The sequence below is a fragment of the Perissodus microlepis genome, chromosome 6, assembly GCF_051167445.1.
Source record: "Perissodus microlepis isolate ML-2025 ecotype Zambia chromosome 6, ASM5116744v1, whole genome shotgun sequence".
NCBI lineage: Eukaryota > Metazoa > Chordata > Actinopteri > Cichliformes > Cichlidae > Perissodus > Perissodus microlepis.
In genome coordinates, this window is record NC_140466.1 from 23,059,055 (window position 1) to 23,078,824 (window position 19,770).

Genomic DNA, 19,770 nt, shown 5'->3' on the forward strand with positions numbered 1-19,770 from the left:
CATGGCATAATGCAGCTTTAAACGGAGGCACGTTTCCACCAAGAAAACACCCCTATGTTTTTTTTTTATCTTGAATTAATATAGTTGAAATTTAAGTTAAATCAAAAGTTAAAAATTTTATGTCAAAATTTCGATTTACCAAGTTCCTTGGAATTACAGTGTCTCTAGCTAGTTGAATAGGATACCTAATTCGACATTTTGAGTCAGTAACTCGCAATTTCCGAATTAAGTTGGGAAATAATTAACAAAAAAATAAAAATAAATAAAAATGAATGGCGGACTGGCAGTTTTGTGTGCGTGCGTGTGTGTGTCACTTAACAGAAATGATCGTTACTTACTGTAATGGGTTACTCACCCTAGTAAATCTAATTGAAGACTAAAATGTGCTTAGATACTCTATGGACTTGTGAAATATATTAACTGTTGCTTAGGTTTCGCTTCTTTTTTTTTTATTTAAAAAAACAACCAGCAAACGCACAAAAATGTGACATCAAACTTCTGAAATCCACAGTCTGACCCCGGAGCAAGATGGCGGCGGTGCAGACGGATCTCACTAGTCCAGCTAGGGGGCTCCTGTGCACTGATATTAGTGTGTCCTTCACTTTGGACCCGAGCGGACACCGGTCAACATGGCTTTCGCAGCTTCTCAGATCGTCAGAGGCTTCTCGTCTTCAGCTGTCCGAAATGTTGTTATTAAAAATGTAACGATCATCGGAGGTGGACAGATGGGTGCGGGGATTGCACAAGTGAGTAAGCGAAAAAGGAGGAGTCTGGCCCATGTTTAGCTAAGCTGCTAGTTAAGTTCAATGGGTTAAGGCTGTAGCTCAGGTGGCAGAGCAGGTCAGCCACTAATCAGAAGATCGATCGAAGTTCGATCCCACGCTGCCTCCTGGCTGCATGCCAAATACCCTTGGGCAAGATACTAACCCCATGTTTGCCTCACCTCTGTCAGTGCGCCCCAGGGCAGCTGTGGCTACAACGTAGCTTGCCATTGCCAGTGTGTGATTGGGTGAATGACTGAATGTAGTGTAAAGCGCTTTGGGGTCCTTAGGGACTGAGTAAAGCGCTATACAAATGCAGGCCATTTACCAATTTGGCTGCCTGCGTTATACGTAGGTCATAATCGCATAGTGGCACTGTGCAGGTTGTCTAGTCTATTCAAAACTTGTTATCTCTTTTATCGCCACTTACGCTTACAGGACACTAGTGCATGCAGAGTAAACACACCGCTTTGAATTTCAGCTTGTTGAAAATATAAAAATCAAAGTGGACTTTGACTCTGTGCATTAGAGTTTTTTGCATTCTCTCATGTTTACTCTTAGCTGCGCTGTAAACTCTGATTGTTCATGAACTGTTTAGACAGATGCAACTTGGTGGAGAGCATGCAAAGACCCTGTTACGTTTTTGTTTGATCACTTTTCTTTTAGATTCTGTATATGTAATTTGGTGATAGTTTTCCAGGATTTTTCATTTTTATGTTACACATCAAGGTCAGTAAAGTTACCATATAAAGGATCCTGGTGGCCATTAAGTGAACTTTATATTTGGGTCTAGTTGGCAGGTGTTCAAGTATGTCTGCCTAGCCTAGTCAAACTAACCCACAAAGAGTTTGAATGTGTCGGATTCAACCAAAACCGATCCCCCATTGGTGGCTGCGTTTGGAACAATCTTGAAATATTTTCTTTCTTTAAGGTTGCCGCATCAACGGGCCACTCTGTGACACTGGTGGACACGTCTGACGACATCCTCAAACAGTCCATCAAATTAATTGAAGGGAGCCTTAAACGAGTGGCAAAGAAGAAGTTTTCCGATAAGCCAGAAGTGAGAGGCTGTAAATTTACTGACAAAATGAGCAGCAATATCAGCCACACCATGAAATTTGAGCAGTTTCTTAAAAATGTTGTTTGGTTTGTTTCAGGCAGGTGAAGAGTTCATCAAGAAAATTGTGCAGAAGGTGTCGACCTCGACAGATGCTGAATCTGCCTTTCAAGGCTCGGATCTTGTGGTGGAGGCCATTGTTGAAAATCTAAAGATCAAGCAGGATCTTTTCAGTAGGCTCGACAAGTTGGCACCATCGTAAGCTCTACTTCAGTTCTGTTTATTTGTGTAAAGTGTAAAACTTTTAGCTCTTGGCTTAGATCACCTAACATACAATGATGTGCAAAAGTCTTGAGCCACCCCTCATTTCTTTATATGTTGCTTCCAAGCAGCCAGACTTTCCTGTCATTTATTGAACTCTCAGTCTGGTGTTCAACTAACCCTGTGAACCCATGATCAAGGAGACGTAGGGTTTTCAGATTCATACTATAAGGCCTTTGACCTCAAGATCGGAGAGGTCATGATTTGCATTTCAGCCAGTGGTGTTGGAGATATTGTCAAAATGAATTATGAATGCAGAAAAGTACCTGACTGGCACCAACTTCATTTTTCTGCATGGCAATGATCCCAAATACACTGCCGTGCAGTAAAAGCATACCTGGATAAAAAAATACACAGTGGAAGACTGTCATGGATCGGCCTCATATTATTGTAGCAGTGTGGGATCATCTCAGCACACTGTCAACAAGGTAAAAGTGTACTTAGATAAAAAAGCAACTATCGGTCATGAATTGGCCTCCCTGGAGCCAGAACTTCAGTGTGGGAATCTTCTTTACAGAGTACAGAACAAAAGGCAGCAAACCTCCAAAGATGAGTTTTGAGTTTCCTTCAAGAAGCCTGGAGAGCTATTCCTGAAGACTACTTAAAGAAATGACAAGTAGTGTATGCACGTATGAAGACTTTTGGTGGCACAAATGTACTTTCATGGCATTTATTTTTTAAATTAAATATATAGCCAGTTTGGATCTATTTTCAAGTCCCAAAGGCAATTACGCAAGCAAACTTGATGACACCTCCCACCCAGATCCAGCAAAACAAATTGGACCAGACTGATTTAAGATTGTGTGACCAGACTTTTTCATGATTGTGTGCTGCCTGTCTTTTCTATGCTGACTTATCTCTCAGAGTGCAGCATCAGCTGTGAACACCTTTTGGCACAGTCAGAAAGACTTGTAGGATAGTGATCATTAAAGTGTTTACCATTAACTTACCATGGCCAGTAAGGGGGGAATCATTCAGATGTATGCTTTAGGAAAAGCAGCAGTACCACCTTATAAAGATACACCCCGCTATAAATAAAATGTTGTAAATATTATTAGCAGGTTTTAAATAAAGTATAAAAATTAAAAGAGAAAAATATTCTCCATTAGTGTAAGAAGCAGGAGTAACTTCACAGACAGCTGATTGTTTATCCACACTGTGTAATCAGTCAAAAAATACTTGTCTCCCAGCTCGCCAGGGTCTACTTTTGTTAAGAGGACTTGAAAATGCTCAAAAAATGACAAACTGTAGACTCCAATGGCTTGTAGTCAAGCCAGTGTCCAGAGACAGTACCCAGCTGTAGCCACAAGATGGCAGTAATTTACATAATGGACAGCAACAGGCAACACGCCCAGACGCTGCTTGCCTTTCTTGTAGTGACCATGTTACAGATCAAGTAAGTTAAGGAAGTTGATGATGGCCTTGTTAAAGGCATATTTCTGCTTTATTAACTGATGTCTGTGATATGTGTTCATTTCTTTCTTTAGGCACACCATCTTTGCCAGTAACACGTCCTCGCTGTCTATCTGTGACATCGCCAGCTCCACCAACAGGCAAGACAGATTCGGTGGCCTTCACTTCTTCAACCCAGTTGCTATGATGAAGCTGGTAGAGGTAGGGTCTTAAGAAAAGAATAATTATTAGCATGCTCATTTTCTTTATTTAACAAGATACAACACAAATAAACATCTTCAAATACCAGGAAGTAATATAACACATTTATACATATATATCATGTATAATTGGATCATATAGCTGAAACCTGTTTGCAAGAACAATAAAAGAGTTACTAACAGGATCTGTCTGAGTGTTTTGTGTATTGTACATCATAATGCACGTAGTGCATGCAGGCACACAAGTCTTTATAGGATTACTCTAAGTAGCCTATCCTATAGTTACGATAGTATAGTGATCTTTGTTTAACTTTACTATAGTTATAGAATTACTATAACTTGGGCAAACCCTGTATTATTAGAATTGCACTATTACAACAAAAGCTGCTAAAGTCTCCATCTTCCACAGGTGATTGGAACTCCAGCAACAAGCAAAGACACTTTGGATTCCCTCCTGGACTTCAGCAAAGTGCTTGGAAAAACACCAGTGTCCTGCAAGGTGAGGAGTTTTTGCCTATAGCTTAAGCAATAAAGTTGCTCATTTTGTATCAGTGGCTCACGTTAAGGTCTGGGATGTGTTGTATTAGATGGTAAGCAAATGGCTTGCACATGCTCAGTGTATTGGATTGCTGTGGCCGTCTGTGTTAAATCTTAAAGTCTTGGTACCAGATACTGCAGGTCTGCTTCAAAGGTCGGTTCTGAGCTGCTGTGTTGACACAAGAAACATAACCTGTTTTCACTACACTGCACTAAACCTTACCCAATATTACCCACAGAACTATGAGGTTTGATCATAAAATTCTTCAACTCCACCCATTAAAAAAAAAAGACAGTCAGACTGTCAGCACTAGTGTAACTTCATGCAGCTGCTGATGGAGAACATTTGGCCCACACAACCTGAGCTGTGGTGTGTGCCACTGTGTTTTCGCCACTCCAGAGGCAAAGCTTCGCTCACCACCCTCCCTGCTCACACAGCTTTGGCTTCCTGTTACTTCAGCCTCATCACCACGGTGAAATTCAAGTTGAACCAAATCCAGCATGCATAGCAGACACACAAGTGCAAGTGGTTACGATGAGGCCGACAGCAGCAGCTGGAAGTGGTGCAGAATTTATAGTTTCCCAAAATACTGTAAAGCAAAATGTGGTTAAAATTCAGTAAATAACAATAAGGGATTCAATCATGTCAAGCTATTTGCTAACATGCACACTGTAGTAATGTGCATGCTTCATGAATCCAAGGCTGAATTTCACATGCACACTTATTTTGTGTGTATGTAAATGGACTTTTGTAGTGCTTGTCTACTCAAGAAAACTCAAAAAGTTTTTTTTTCTTTTTGTTACTACAAGTCTTATTCACCAAACACCAAGCATGTTCATTCATAGTTTCATCTATACCTAAGTGCTTTGTCCAACATTCACACACACTCACGCTTGGGGCATAAATAAAAAAAATAAAAGGATGCATTGAGCCAGGTATTGATCCACTGATTGGTAGATGACCTGCTCTATTCCCTGAGCCGCAGGTCACAAAAGTCTTAATAGAGACTTTTAGTCTTCCTTTTTCTGCACACATTCGTTCAATTCAATTCAGTTTTATTTATATAGCGCCAAATCACAACAAAAGTCGCCTCATGGCGCTTTATATTGTACAGTAGATACAGAGAAAAGCCCAACAATCATATGACCCCTATGAGCAAGCACTTTGGCGACAGTGGGAAGGAAAAACTCCCTTTTAACAGGAAGAAACCTCCGACAGAACCAGGCTCAGGGAGGGGCGGCCATCTGCTGCGACCGGTTGAGGTGAGAGAAGGAAAACAGGATAAAAGACATGCTGCGGAAGAGAGACAGAGATTAATAACAGATATGATTCAATGCAGAGAGGTCTATTAACACATAGTGAGTGAGAAAGGTGACTGGAAAGGAAAAACTGAATGCATCATGGGAATCCCCCGGCAGCCTACGTCTATTGCAGCATAACTAAGAGAGGATTCAGGGTCACCTGGTCCAGCCCTAAATATATGCTTTAGCAAAAAGGAAAGTTTTAAGCCTAATCTTGAAAGTAGAGATAGTGTCTGTCTCCTGAATCCAAACTGGAAGCTGGTTCCACAGAAGAGGGGCCTGAAAACTGAAGGCTCTCCCTCCCATTCTACTTTTAAATACTCTAGGAACAACAAGTAGGCCTGCAGTGCGAGAGCGAAGTGCTCGAATAGGGTGATATGGTACTACAAGGTCATTAAGATAAGATGGGGCTTGATTATTTAAGACCTTGTATGTGAGGAGCAGGATTTTGAATTCAATTCTGGATTTAACAGGAAGCCAATGAAGGGAAGCCAAAACAGGAGAAATCTGCTCTCTCTTTCTAGTCCCTGTCAGGACTCTTGCTGCAGCGTTTTGGATTAGCTGAAGGCTTTTCAGCGAGTTTTTTGGACATCCTGATAGTAATGAATTACAGTAGTCCAGCCTGGAAGTAATAAATGCATGAACTAGTTTTTCAGCGTCACTCTGAGACAGGATATTTCTAATTTTAGAGATTTGTTTGACAACTACTCTTTCAAGGATTTTTGATATGAAAGGAAGGTTGGAGATTGGCCTATAATTAGCTAAGACTGCTGGGTCTAGAGATGGCTTTTTGACTAAAGGTTTAACTACAGCCAGCTTGAAGGCCTGTGGTACATAGCCGATTATTAGAGATAGGTTGATCATATTTAAGATTGAAGAATTAATTAATGGCAGGACTTCTTTGAGCAGTTTTGTAGGAATGGGGTCTAAAAGACACGTTGATGGTTTGGAGGAAGTAATTACTGAAGTTAACTCAGAAAGATCAATTGGAGAAAAAGAGTCTAACTTAACATCAATGGTACTAAGAGTAGCTGTAGATAATATTACATCTGTGGGATGATTATTGGTAATTTTTTCTCTAATGATTAAAATTTTATTTGTGAAGAAGTTCATGAAGTCATTACTAGTTAACGTTAAAGGGATGGTTGGCTCAACAGAGCTCTGACTGTTTGTCAGCCTGGCTACAGTGCTGAAGAGAAACCTGGGGTTGTTCTTATTTTCTTCAATCAGTGACGAATAGTAAGATGTTCTGGCTTTGCGGAGGGCTTTCTTATAAAGCAGCAAACTATTTCTCCAGGCTAAATGATGATCCTCTAAATTTGTGACACGCCATTTCCTCTCCAGATTACGAGTCATCTGCTTTAGGCTGTGTGTTTGAGAATTATACCACGGAGTCAGGTACTTCTGATTTGAGGCATTAGTTTTCACAGGAGCTACAGTATCCAGAGTCGTACGTAGTGAGGAGGTAAAATTATTAACAAGATAATCGACCTCTGATGGGGCAGTATTCAGGTAGCTGCTCTGCTCTATGAGCACTGAAGATGATAACAGTGGGTGGATTATATTCTTAAACTTAATTACAGCGCTTTCAGAAAGACGTCTACTGTGATAAAGTCTACTCTCCACTGCTGTTTAATCAATTATTGTAAATGTTATCAGGAAATGATCAGACAGCAGAGGGTTTTCAGGAAACACTGTTAAATGTTCAGTTTCTATGCCATATGTTAACACAAGATCTAGAGTGTGATTAAAGTGGTGGGTGGGTTCTTTTACATTTTGAGAGAAGCCAATTGAGTCTAATAACAGATTAAATGCCATGTTGAGGCTGTCATTTTTAGCATCTACATGGATGTTAAAATCACCCACAATAATTATTTTATCTGAGCTGAGCACTAAATCAGATAAGAAGTCTGAGAAATCAGAGAGAAACTCTGTGTAAGGCCCAGGTGGACGATAGATGATAACAAGTAAGACTGGTTTCTGAGTTTTACAGCTGGGGTGGACAAGGCTAAGCATCAGGCTTTCAAATGAATTAAAAGTCTGTCTTGGTCTTTCATTAATTAATAGGCTGGTGTGAAAAATTGCTGCCACACCGCCCCCTCGGCCTGTGCTTCGAGGTTTCTGGTAGTTAGAATGACTCGGGGGTGTTGATTCATTTAAACTAACATAATCATCCTGCTGCAACCAGGTTTCTGTAAGGCAGAGTAAATCAATTTGTTGATCAATTATTAAGTCATGTACTAACAGAGACTTGGAGGAGAGAGACCTAATATTTAATAATCCACATTTCACTGTTTTACTCTTTGGTTCAGATGTGGATACTGTGTTGTTCCTTCTTTGTGATTTTTTTTTTTATGTTTAAGTTGTTTGTTGCTTGTTTTTAGTTTGTTTTTTGTCTTTTTGGGAGCTGACACAGTCTCTATGGAGATGGGTTTTTGGGGGGGTAGCAGGAGGAGAGAAGCTGCAGAGAGGCGTGTAAGACTGCAACTCTGCTTCCTGGTCCCAACTCTGGATAGTCATATTTTGGGGGGTTTAATAAATTTGTCCATATTTCTAGAAATGAGAGCTGCTCCATCCAAAGTGGGTTTGGTTTTTGGTTTCCTCCAGAAAGTTTGCCAATTATCTATGAAGCCCACATCGTTTCTTGGACACCACTCAGACAGCCAGCAATTTAAGGAGAACATGCGGCTAAACATGTCACTCCTGGTCTGATTGGGGAGGGGACCAGAGAAAACTACAGAGTCCGACATTGTTTTGGCAATGATTTAACAGAGTACACACGTGAACAACTCTGCTTTCTGTCTTTAGTGTGGAACTAAAACTTTAATCACGTTGAACCTCTCTTTATTCAGGATACCTCTGGATTCATTGTAAACCGTCTACTTGTTCCATGCATGATGGAGGCCATCCGGTTGTATGAGAGAGGTGTGTGTACCTGCTGTTTCTACAACTCCTTCAAGCATCCTTCAAGCTTTTCACTGATTCCTCTAATTTTGTTGACATTCTGTTTTTCTAACCTCTCAGGCGATGCATCCAAAGAAGACATTGACATTGGTATGAAACTTGGCGCTGGTTATCCCATGGGGCCATTTGAACTTGCTGATTATGTAGGACTAGACATAGTAAAGGCTGTTATTGAAGGTGAGTAAAAATCCATAGACGCTGTAGTTGTTTATGTGATTTTGATTTAAACATGTGACAGCCTGTGATGAGATGGGACCGTCTGTCTGTATGTCTTTAGCCTTCAAGACAAAGGATCCTAAGAACCCTCTCTTTGATTCGAGTGACCTGCTGAACAAGCTGGTTGCAGAGGGCAAGCTTGGCATAAAGACAGGAGAGGGATTCTACAAGCACAAGTGATCTCCTGTGAATGTGTGCATTCATCACTGAAACTAGCTCAACAACTGATCAGACACTGGAATAGATAAGTGCCTTTGCCGTGTGCATTAAAGAGCAACTGTTTGCTAAGTCAGCCTGTCAGTTTCCTTTCAGTGTCCAGCGAATTTTAAAGCTGAATAAATAGATTTTTAAATACTTGCTGTCTGTTGTCATTTTTAGAGTGAGAGATATCGATGACTTATTGGATGTGCATGTATCATATTTATGAGCATCAGTTAAAAAAGGAAAACATTTTAATGGTAATAGAAGAATGATGATATTGTTAAGACAAAGACTAAAATGTAAGTGGTTGTGCCATACAAGGCAGCGCTCAAACTAAACTTTTGAAGTTGCTATGATGGATACTTTCATACTGGACTTTCAAGTCAACTTAAGTGGCTTTATTGTCATTTCAGCCACGTGGAGTGGTACAGTACGCAGTGAAGCGAGACAGCGTTCCTCCAAGACCACGGTGTTACATATAACAGACAATCAACACAGGACTACATAAAGTGCAAGTGTGCAAAAATTGCAAACTGCAAAAAAAAAAAAAGAAAACCGTGCAACACAGTCGTGAGTCAGCAAAGTGAACAGCAGTGGGCTGAGCACACAGCCCTGAGGGGCTCCAGTGCTCAGTGTGGTGGTGTTCGTGATGCTGTTACCGAGCCCAACTGACTCAGGTTTCTCCGTCAGAACTTTCATGATGTATCCAAAAGACAAAAGGTTTAAATAAAGCTTTGTTTGCTAAAAAGTTCATAATATCATTTTAAAAGTTGATAGCATAAAAGTGTTGTTTTCGCACGGTCTTTGACACTATTACTAGTGATTGCTGTGTGCACAGAACAATGAAATAAATTATAGAATGATTATTATAATAATTACAGTAACACTGCTTTTAATGTATTTTTTTTAGGTTTTGGGGTTTGTTTTAGTAACGGACATAAAGCCACTCAACCTTTGAGCAGAGTCTGACTCTGTCTGCCCTGACTGGTGCAGGATTCATATGAATTCATACTTTTGGATCCTCAATTCTCTTTTATGGACTGGTTTACATTTTTCACAGCAACTTTGGGAACAGAAACGGGTATCTGAGATGCTTTCAGACATTTGCTGTTATGACAGCAGCCAACTCTCATTAGAAATAAATGCTCATAATGTGCAACTTTGCTCTGCGCACACAAGAATTACATTATGCACATTGATGAAAGAAAGACATAGGACTTTTTCATTCTACTTTTGTTTTGGAAGTTGGATGAATAAAATCTACTATTCACAGAGGGGACATTTTGTGTGAAAGAACTAAATTATTTTTGAATAATTTCATAAAATGTACCTGAAAGACAGCTTCAGGCTGGAGAACTATTCCTGAATACTGCTCGAAGAATAGAGGTGATCATACCAAGTAGTAAGTCAGCATTGGGTAAAATATAAAAAAAAAATTCCTGAGTTGCTCAAGACTTTTGCACAGTACTGTATAGGCTATTCCTACAACAAAAAATATTCTGGGAGCGTGAGTCACTGATAAGTTCAAAGCCATACTCTGGTGAGAAAGGTGTTAAGAAAGAAGAAAGTTGTGAACACAGCACTTCAGTAGTAACTTTTTTCTTACAGCTAGTCCCAATCACTTGCGTTTTCTTCCTGTTGTACATGTGTTTTCACCACTAAACAGCTTTGAGTTGTACTATAGATTTATTTAATTATTTGATTTCACCAAATGTTTCATTGATCCCCAATCATGATCAGGATTTGTTTTTCAGACCACATTTCTTCGTCCAAGATAATGGTTCACTTGCAGGGTTTTTTGTTTCCAGGTAGGCTCTTTCTATTGTTGTTTACACAGTAAGCAACACTGGAAAATATGTACACAAGAATGAACTGGCAGTGTTCAACTTATCATGTCTTTGCAGTTCCTGTTGCTTTCTTTTTTAAGAAAAAGGAAGCTATTTTTTCCTCTTCTGTGTGTCCTCTGCATTCTACAGAATTTAATCTACATCATTTTTCAGTGTTTACTCTTGTGTTCTTATGCTTTGCCTAAAGTAAACACTCCACACGGTGCTTCAGTTGAGTTCTCTGCATGCTATGTTTGCTCAAAATGCACAGCAATCTGCTTACATGGCATTTGTATATCTGCTCAGTGCCATCTGTCAACAAGGTTATGTAAAAACAACTAAGACAGATTTAATGTAAAGGAGCCATGAACTTATCATCAAGGTCACTTTTCTTCAAAGTTTTATGGTTAATGTTATATTAATATTTATGTTGATCACGTCTCCTTCCAAAAATAACAAGCAGCGATGGCTTTCAAATGATCTTGAACTGTTTTCTTTAAAGGTTGCTACATCAACGGGCCACTCTGTCACACTGGTTGACGCGGGTGACAGCATCCTCAAAAAGTCCATTAAAACAACTGAAGGCAGCCTCAAGAGTGGCGAGAAGAAGTTTGCAGATAAGGCAGAGGTGCAGTTAACAGGAAACGTCACCACTTCATATTCTCTACTGTTCACTGGTTTCACCAGACTTAAGCTATTGTGCAGAGGTCTGGGGCAACAACTATAAAACAACATTACATTCACTTTTTACTCTTAAAAAAAAGCAGTTCAAATCATCCACAATGCAGGTTATAGGGAACATACAAACTCACTATTTTTGCAGTCTGAAATATTGAAAATTGCTGATCTAGTGAAATTCCAAACAGCACAAATTCTATTCAAAGCAAAAAAAAATTCAGAGTATGTTTTCTTTGAAAGAAGTAAGTTATAATTTAAGGGGTTTTTGTGACTTCAAAACAGGGAAGGTACGTACTACAAGAAAAAGCTTTTGTGTTTCTGTTCATGGAGTGAAACTGTGGAACAGTTTGAATATGGAACTAAAGTAATGTCCAAACATAAAACAGCTCAAAAAGAGTTATAAAAATATGATCTTCGCAAACTATAAAGAAAGGGAAAATATTGAAATTGAGTGAATGTCTCTATTTAAAAAACTTCATGATGTGATATTATAGTATACAGTATATATTGTATCAGATATCCGTTCACTATTTTTACTACAGATTATATCAGTAAGGAAGCTGACTAAATATTAACTGATAACTTATGGCAAAGGGGTGGGATTAAATAAGTGTGTACTTCTTCCCACTCCCTTTCAACATGTAAATGAATCAGAACGGTAGAAATATTGAAATGTATTGACTTTTGTATAGTATTTATTTTTTTGATCTCTTATTTTCTTTACTAAATGTACCTGTATATTGTTTACATGTTTGAAATAAATTAACAAAGAAACAAACAAGCAAACATGAACAACCAGATCATTAATCCTGTGAAATGTGTGCAATATCTGGATAACGTTGGGTTTGGTTTGTTTCGGGCAGGTGAAGAGTTCATCAAGAAATGTCGTTGCAGAAGGTGTTGACCTCCACAGAGGCTGCATCTGTGGTTCAGGGCTTGGATCTTGTGATCGAGGCCGTTGCTGAAAATCTAAAGATCAAGCTTTAGATCTTTCTAGAGATCTTTCATCATAAACTCTGTCTCGGTTCTTTTTGCTGTTGTAAGCTTTGGCTCTATTGAACACATAAGATATATGGACTGTTGCAAAGCTGCAGATGGGTCTGTTTTTGTTTTTTTTAATTAACATCTCTATCTTTCTATCTATCTATCTTTGCTGCATGTTTAGTTTGAAAAGAAACACAATAACCCAAGAATCTCATTTTTTAGGTATAGTCTTTCAGTTCTAGGAGGCAGGAATGTGTTGCATGCCATCCGTTGGAAAGAAAGTGCAACACAGACCGATGAGTCTGTGTGTTAGACGAAGTGTTACCTACAATTCACCAGCTGGGCTTGCGTCCTCATTTTAAGTTTGACAGTGTTTCAGTAGGTAAAGGTAAATGCTTGGACAAGAATTGAGCTGCAGTTTGGGAAGGCCTCGAAGGGGACTGGCAGATCCCCCTGTACTACATAAGAGTGAAGAAGTTAAAGAATTGAGAACAAGGAGGGACGGAGGGTGGGGCACGTAAATGAGAATGAACAGCTTGCAGAACTGAGGGAACCTATATAGATGACAACCGGAAGGAGCGTGTTTGGAGGCGTGGTCCCACTCCTGAAATTCCGATACATAATCTCCAATAGTTAAAAGACATGATCATAAAGTGTAACTTTGGACCGTTACCATTTTAGTTCTGGCTACTTGCAAGTGCACTTCTGTGATTCTTTTCTTTTTTCCCCACTGTCTTAAAAGTTTTACAGACCGCAATCATCAACTTGCATGGCCTTTATGTTGATGACATAAAAGGACACTCAAAAAAAGTTGCCTCATGGCTCTTTACACTGTAGGGTACGGACTCTAGAATATTAGAAAAAGAGCCCTGAGACTTAGACAATCCCCTACGAGCTAGCACTAGGTCACGTCAAAGGAAGAAATCCATATCTAGTATAATTTAGTGCATGAGGGGGAAATGAAGAAGAGCTTAAGAGAGAAAAGACAAAAGTTAGAGATGTGTAGTAGTGGTGATGAAGGTTCTCATTCTGTTTTTGGAAACTCCAGGAACCACAATGTAAGCCTGCAGTCTGAGAGTGAAGCACTCTATCTGGATAATTTGATACTGTGAGGTCTTTAAGGTGTGATAGGGTCTGATCATTGAAGATCTTCTCCATGACCTCAAAACACCTGGAAAATGCAGATATTTTGTAAGGGGGGTTGAGGGTTTTGGTTTTCTCCACACTGAAAAGACACTTCATTCACAACCTGCACCAGTTTTGGTTTCCTTATCCTTCCTCACCAAAATGAAATCTGGTTTGAAGGGTTGACAATTTGGACCATGTGGTAAGATCCAGAAGACAAGTTATTGAAATGAGGCTCTTACAGAGTGATAAATATAAAGTGGGCACAGTTTTAGATTTTTATGGATGAAGCTGAAGAATATTACGATAGCACCTCATTTATGTGAGAACTTGACCCAGTTGGCCATTAATGGTTTTGACCCTGCCAGCGCTATATTGGAAAGTCTGTGTGATATTGGAAAGAATCCAGGCGAGAATATTAGTGCTGCAGATAACATCACAGGGAACTCATTCACAGTAGCAAAATTAATTCTTGTATCTTTCTTTTTTAAATTTAAACCCATTAACCATTTGATACTATTCTCCTCGCTGGTTACCGAGCTCACAGCTATGGCTCTTGAAAATCTTGTTGTTTATGTGGTTCAGGATTTAAAGCAGGTTTATGATTCAGAAGGTCGGTGATTCGATCCCCACCTCCTTAGTTTGTTGCAGAGTCCTTGGGAAAGATGCTGGGGAGTTGCTCTAAAAAGCAGCTTTCTGCCAGTGCAGGGGATCTGACAGATATTCCAGGATGGCGAAATGATTTGTGGGTTTGTAGTGCTGATCTCTTAAACTTAAGGCTAGGTTTGCGGCATAAGTTACCATGGAAATTTATCCCACTAACCACCTTCACAACCCTGAAAACCCAGTTAATCCTGAAGTTACCTTGCTAAGCACTTAATTCTCATTCATAGTACAGGCTTTAGGTGAAGGAGAAAGTGAAGGAGCAAATATTGATAGTTTAGATTAAATCCACTGCAACATTACGCTATCCAATTTGTATCTGGATGTTTGTTTGTTGTTATTTTTTACACTTGGAGAACATCACATATGCAAACAAACATATTAGATTTTTAAAAAATTAAAAAGGGATGGGGGGTATGGTTCTTCTAGTGAATTTAAATAATTCACTTGGTAAATAATTCACTCATCATTTAATTGCTTTGCTAAGAAATTTATTAGTGTTTTATAATACAGCAATTCCCATTCATACCTATAAATGTAAGTACAGTGGAACAGAGTGATAACTGTTTTCAAAGGAGAAATAAATCACAGTGTTTTTGCAAGAAATGGTTATCTACAGTGTATTTTAAAAGAATCGAGGCACAAATTATGCTATCAGAATACAAAGTAAATGTTGGTAAATTCGACCAAAACTTGGGGGCTGTATTACTGCTCCACCACAACCCAAAGGTGCTCTACTGGATTGAGATCTGGTGACTTCATTGTCATGTTGAAGGAACTAGCTTGAGATGATCTGGCCTATCATCATGTTGGAAATGGCCATCCAAAGATGGCTATACTAACAGTGTCAGCAGCAACACTCAGGGAGACTCTAGAATCTAATCACTTTTCTTCTGTATTTTGATGCTCGGTATGAGCGACGGTAGGGCAACTTGACCGTGTCTACATGGTTAAACGCACTGAGTTGCTGCCATGTGATTGGCTGATTATAAATGTGCAGATTTGTGTTAATAAGCAGTTGAACAGGTGTACCTAACAAAGTGGCCAGTGACTTTGTTATGGTTCAGCTGCCAGACTACACTGGCTACATCTTACACAGTTAACTGTTTTTAGACTTTTAGTGATTACGTGGGTTTGTTGTCATTCCCTTATTTTTATTATTCACAAATGTATTTTTATTGTATTCACGTATTCTGTTATTCACATCTTTTGTTTTAATCTTGTAGCTATGTTTTGAAAAGTGCTGTACAAATAAAAGACTATTTTCACATAAACCTGTGGACGTTTTTCTCCCTTTTAAACTCAAATTAATTGTGAGCACAAAATGAATACTTTACAGATGCTGTCATAAAGCACTTGACACATTCTCAATCTTTTCCATGTATTGTTAACACAACACAAACACAAGGTGGTGCTGTTTCACTTGAAATGGTCCTTGATGAGACTGCAGGGTCACAATTCGGTTCTTTGGATTTCAAATTAATCAAAGGGATCGATTTACTTTAAAAATGAATTTTACCACCATAAGAGTTTTAACTGAAGACTGTTAAATTCGATAACTGTGCAATTTTTACATCTGGAAACTAGTTACTCAACTGTAGTTTTTTTTCTTCCTTAAAGGCTCAGATACTCCAAGATTACATTTTCACAGCAGCACTGCTAGCACTACTACTTTAATATACAGTACTGTTCAAAAGTCTTGTGTCTCATTTCTTTATATTTAGCTTCCAAGAATCTTCTAGCTTGTTTGTTTGTTTGTTTTTTTAAGTGGTCTTGAACAATAGTTCAGGCTTTCTGAAGGTCTTTCAAAGTTTTTCTTTGAACATTGGTTGCGTTTTCAGCCATTTTTGATCCAATCTTTGTACTTGGTCATTTTCGAAGCAATGTTTTTGTTTGTTTGTTAAGTGACTTAACACTGACTATTGAGTCATTCAACCATAAATGGCATCTTAAGTCAAGAGAGGTCCCTGTTATAGTTGGCAAATTACCAATTTAAAATACTATTTTTAGGGACTTAAAGCATCTTTTTATGCTGTTATCAGCAGCTTGCTGGAAAAACACATAATTTGTCACCATTATTTTTAGTCAGATCTACAAAAAAAACAAACAAACAAAAAAAAAAGACAAAGATGACAAAGTTTGACAAACAAGAAATTGAATTTTTGCACTAACAAGGTGATTTCTTAGCCAGAGAGCTGTTAGCCAAAAACCTGGCATATCACAGCATGGTGTGCAGTGTGTCCTTCAAGGATTTGAGGAAGAACAGAAGAAGTGGCAGTGGAAAAAATAAATAAATACATACATACATAGATAAATAAAAAACTAGAGCAGATGAACGTCCACTTCCTTAAGAAACAGTTACTGTTACTGTTCGCTGAACCCTCTTCAGAAATGGTCTCAATGGAAGAGCAGCTATTAGGTGAAATGGGAATAAAAGGCTGAGGTGTGCCACATTATAAGGTCAGGAAAAGGGAACAGTTCAGCCAGTATTGAAGTATAAAGATGGCCATGCCACATATTGACTTTCAAGCTTGTTAGAACTGCAAAACTACAAACTGTTTCATTTATATACTACATTTCCATGTTTCTTTGCACAACTTTCAGTAAGTCTCTAGACCTCTTTCCCCATTGTCATATCACAATACAAAGAAATTAAGGAGTTGTTCAAGACTTTTACACAGCACTGCAATTCTGCATAAATTTAGTCCCAACATTGTTGCTTGTCAGCTTCTTTAAGCTTTTTAATAAGTTTCCTCCAACGCAAAAGCAAAGCGATGTCATGTTTTATCCGTGTCACACCACCGAGTGTCACTGCTGCCTGCGAGTACTAAAACTGCACGCTCCAATGACGACACACAGAATGTTACATCTGGCACATCTAGCTCTGGTCTTTCCACCACACAAGTGATCAAATGAGCCAATGGTGCCTTTTTATTGTTTTTCTTTAAAAAAAACACAAAACAAAAAAACAAAACATGTTGAAACGGTTCAAATATGACCACTTGGGAAGCAAAGAAAAAAAATGCTATACCAAGATGACAGTGACCTAAAACATGAGACTTTAGGAAAAAAAGGAATTAATCAAGTAATACTAAAAATAGAGCATTAAAATCAAGATGTTACAGAGATGTTTGCATGGAATAAACAACATGGCTAAAGACCACACTATTAGCTACCAGAGAGAAAAGACAAAAAGGTCCATTGCAATAAAAGACAGACTGTCAAGTGCTGGGGTAAATATATATTTCTGCTTCATATGTCATGTTTTAGAACAATAAAATATAGGCCTCTGAGCTGTCACTCTCGCCTTTGTCCTAATGTTGCCTGCAAAAATACCAAGAAAATTGACATAATCCTGACAGTTTAAAAAGTACACATACTGAGCATTATTTTACATCTGAGCAAGACTCGAGGTCACTATTTGTTACAAATAGTTATCAAAAGAAGCCTTAAGTTTCAATTTTCTGCAAGACGCTTCAACAAGAAAAATGGCTTTCCTGTGTCCAAAGCTTATTTTCATATATACCACTATATATATAAAAAAACAAAACAAAAACCATATTAAACAAAGGGGAAAAATAATCACAGAAATATACACCAAGAAACTGAACAAGGGTTCAGGATACAAATAAAAGGCATTCAAAAATAATATTCAGTCTAAAATGAAAAGCAAATCCAAAATGTTGATCCTTTTTTTGCACCAACTGGTCGTCAGCAACGAACTAGAAATCTTGAGGGCGTTTCTTGGACAAGATGAGATCCCTCCATCTTCCTTAGTGCAGTCTAGAAAGAGGTGTTTGGTCAGTCAGGGATGGAGGGGTGGGGGGGTGGTGGCAAACCCCCAAAATGGTCTCAAAAAAACAAAAAAACAAAAAAACAAAAAACCCAGTGAGAGAAACACAAGGGGCGGGGAAGTAAATTACAGCCTAATGAACTACACAAAGGGGAAAAAGAGGTGGCAAAATAACTTAGAATAACTTAGTAGCAGGTGTTTTGACTGTTACGGGCAGTGCAGGGTGGGGGAGGGGGGCGTTTGTGCACACATCACAATTGCTGCTATTTTTCAGTGCAGTGCCACAGATTTGCAGTAAAGCCAACATTGAAAAGGAAAACTGACGAAACAAAAATAAAAAATCTATATATTAAAATGAAAATAACCACACAGATGTTAACTCGATGCTTTCAGAGTGAGACGGCACGGTTACGTGAGGGTGCTCCTACTATAATCATGATTGTCTCGGTCAGTTCGGTTCAGTGTCTCTACAGCAGGCGCCTTTAGGGAGGAAGTAGAGTCAAACAGTGATTCTGGTGACGGCGGTGGCATGTGATGGTGGCAAAGGAAAGCGTAGGGTAGGGTAGGGTTAGGCAGGGTATCAGCGGGGGGGGGGTGTGGGGTGCTGTGGGGGTTTCTCTGAGAACTGGAGGCTTCGGTTTTGGAGATTTAAGGGTCTTCATGGGATCTAACAGGCCTCCATCTCTAGCAGAGGGCCTGAAGCTGCTGCCTTTGCTTTGCATGTGGAGAAACTGTTGCGTTTTCCTCCTAGAAGAAAAGGGAATAAAAGAAATGACTGCATCTGTACACGAAAAAAAAACCCAAAACTGCTGCATTGTGAACACCACATGCCAAAACATGAGTTATATTCACACTATTCATCAAAAACCAGACAAGACAAATCGAGATGACTCAGGGTGACTCCCATGTGTCTCACCATGCAAGCATGCTCCCCTTAGTTCAAGGGGGTGGGAACAAATTATCTGTCATCAGCATCTACATAATCAATCATTTGCTTTCAGTTCGTGGTGTCAAAGCTGGTTGAATGAAACTCTTTGCAGCAGTGTGGAGCCTCTGAGCTACAGAGGCCTTATAGGTCAGTGGCAGGATGTGGGCTGGTCTAGCTTTGATCTCATGTAACGTGGGGGTTGCCTTGACCCAGCTGGCAGTGCTGCGCTCTTCTTTGCTCATTCCTCCTCTCATGCTCCCTCTCTTTCTCTCTCTCTCACGCTGAGGTTGAGCGCCCAATTGTGTTTCTTCTGGTTGACATTTATGCTGCCATTGCAGGTGGGCGACGGGAAAACAAGAAAAAGGAAATTCTGGGTCTGTCTGAACACCCACGCTTCTGGTCTTGGGACAACATAAGAGCGCATTCATGGTTCTATAGGTGGTAGACAAGCGTATCCCACATTAGAAAAATGCCAGCAGGTACTATTATTTGATCCCACGCTTGCAGCATATTTGTAATAGCTTCAAAGTGGCATCTATAAGCAAGTGTAGTCTATGACTGACCCCGGTCTACTGTGCCACATCAATCTGTCTTTGACAATAGGCGAGGAATCACAGGTTTATGCAGAATACGGTACTTAATACATTACTAGATATCTGTGACTGAAGAAGGATTAGTGTATTATATGGATCATTATTAACTTTTAATGTGTTGCTTCATCTAATTAGCTTCCACCACTGCAAGTCCTTTTGCTACAGTGTGTTTCTTCAATCAATCAATCAAAATTTATTTATATAGCAC

The 19,770-nt window shown here is 39.2% G+C and overlaps 2 protein-coding genes across 8 annotated transcripts in view; one reads left to right on the forward strand and one right to left on the reverse strand.

Moving 5' to 3' along the window:
- Window positions 1-627: 627 nt before the first annotated feature.
- hadh (hydroxyacyl-CoA dehydrogenase) lies at window positions 628-9,125 on the forward strand. 2 transcript variants are annotated; one of them, XM_084931540.1, is made up of 8 exons: window positions 628-746; window positions 1,693-1,821; window positions 1,919-2,076; window positions 3,627-3,753; window positions 4,162-4,251; window positions 8,444-8,516; window positions 8,616-8,732; window positions 8,833-9,125. In XM_084931540.1, the coding sequence occupies exons 1-8, from the start codon at window positions 630-632 to the stop codon at window positions 8,949-8,951; spliced, it is 930 nt and encodes a 309-aa protein (XP_084787666.1). In that variant the 5' UTR covers window positions 628-629; the 3' UTR covers window positions 8,952-9,125. The 2 variants fall into 2 exon arrangements, with proteins under 2 accessions (XP_084787666.1, XP_084787665.1); XM_084931539.1 differs by having other exon boundaries at window positions 8,444-8,732.
- A 9,489-nt stretch (window positions 9,126-18,614) lies between these two features.
- Window positions 18,615-19,770, reverse strand: part of lef1 (lymphoid enhancer-binding factor 1) — a 43,463-nt gene continuing 42,307 nt past the window's right edge. For 3 of the 6 annotated variants that reach the window (XM_084931535.1, XM_084931534.1, XM_084931533.1), the window contains exon 10: window positions 18,615-18,788. In XM_084931535.1, coding sequence (XP_084787661.1) covers window positions 18,709-18,788 — 80 coding nt within the window. In that variant the 3' untranslated portion in view covers window positions 18,615-18,708. The remainder of the gene's footprint in view (window positions 18,789-19,770) is intronic. The other 3 variants (XM_084931538.1, XM_084931537.1, XM_084931536.1) reach the window with 1 other exon arrangement.

Bases quoted from the DNA above. Each gene is read 5' to 3' on its own strand.
- hadh (XM_084931539.1), top strand. From the start codon at position 630: ATGGCTTTCGCAGCTTCTCAGATCGTCAGAGGCTTCTCGTCTTCAGCT. The intron at 1,822-1,918 runs GTGAGAGGCTGT...GGTTTGTTTCAG, and splicing joins AGTTTTCCGATAAGCCAGAA to GCAGGTGAAGAGTTCATCAA. The intron at 3,754-4,161 runs GTAGGGTCTTAA...CATCTTCCACAG, and splicing joins CTATGATGAAGCTGGTAGAG to GTGATTGGAACTCCAGCAAC.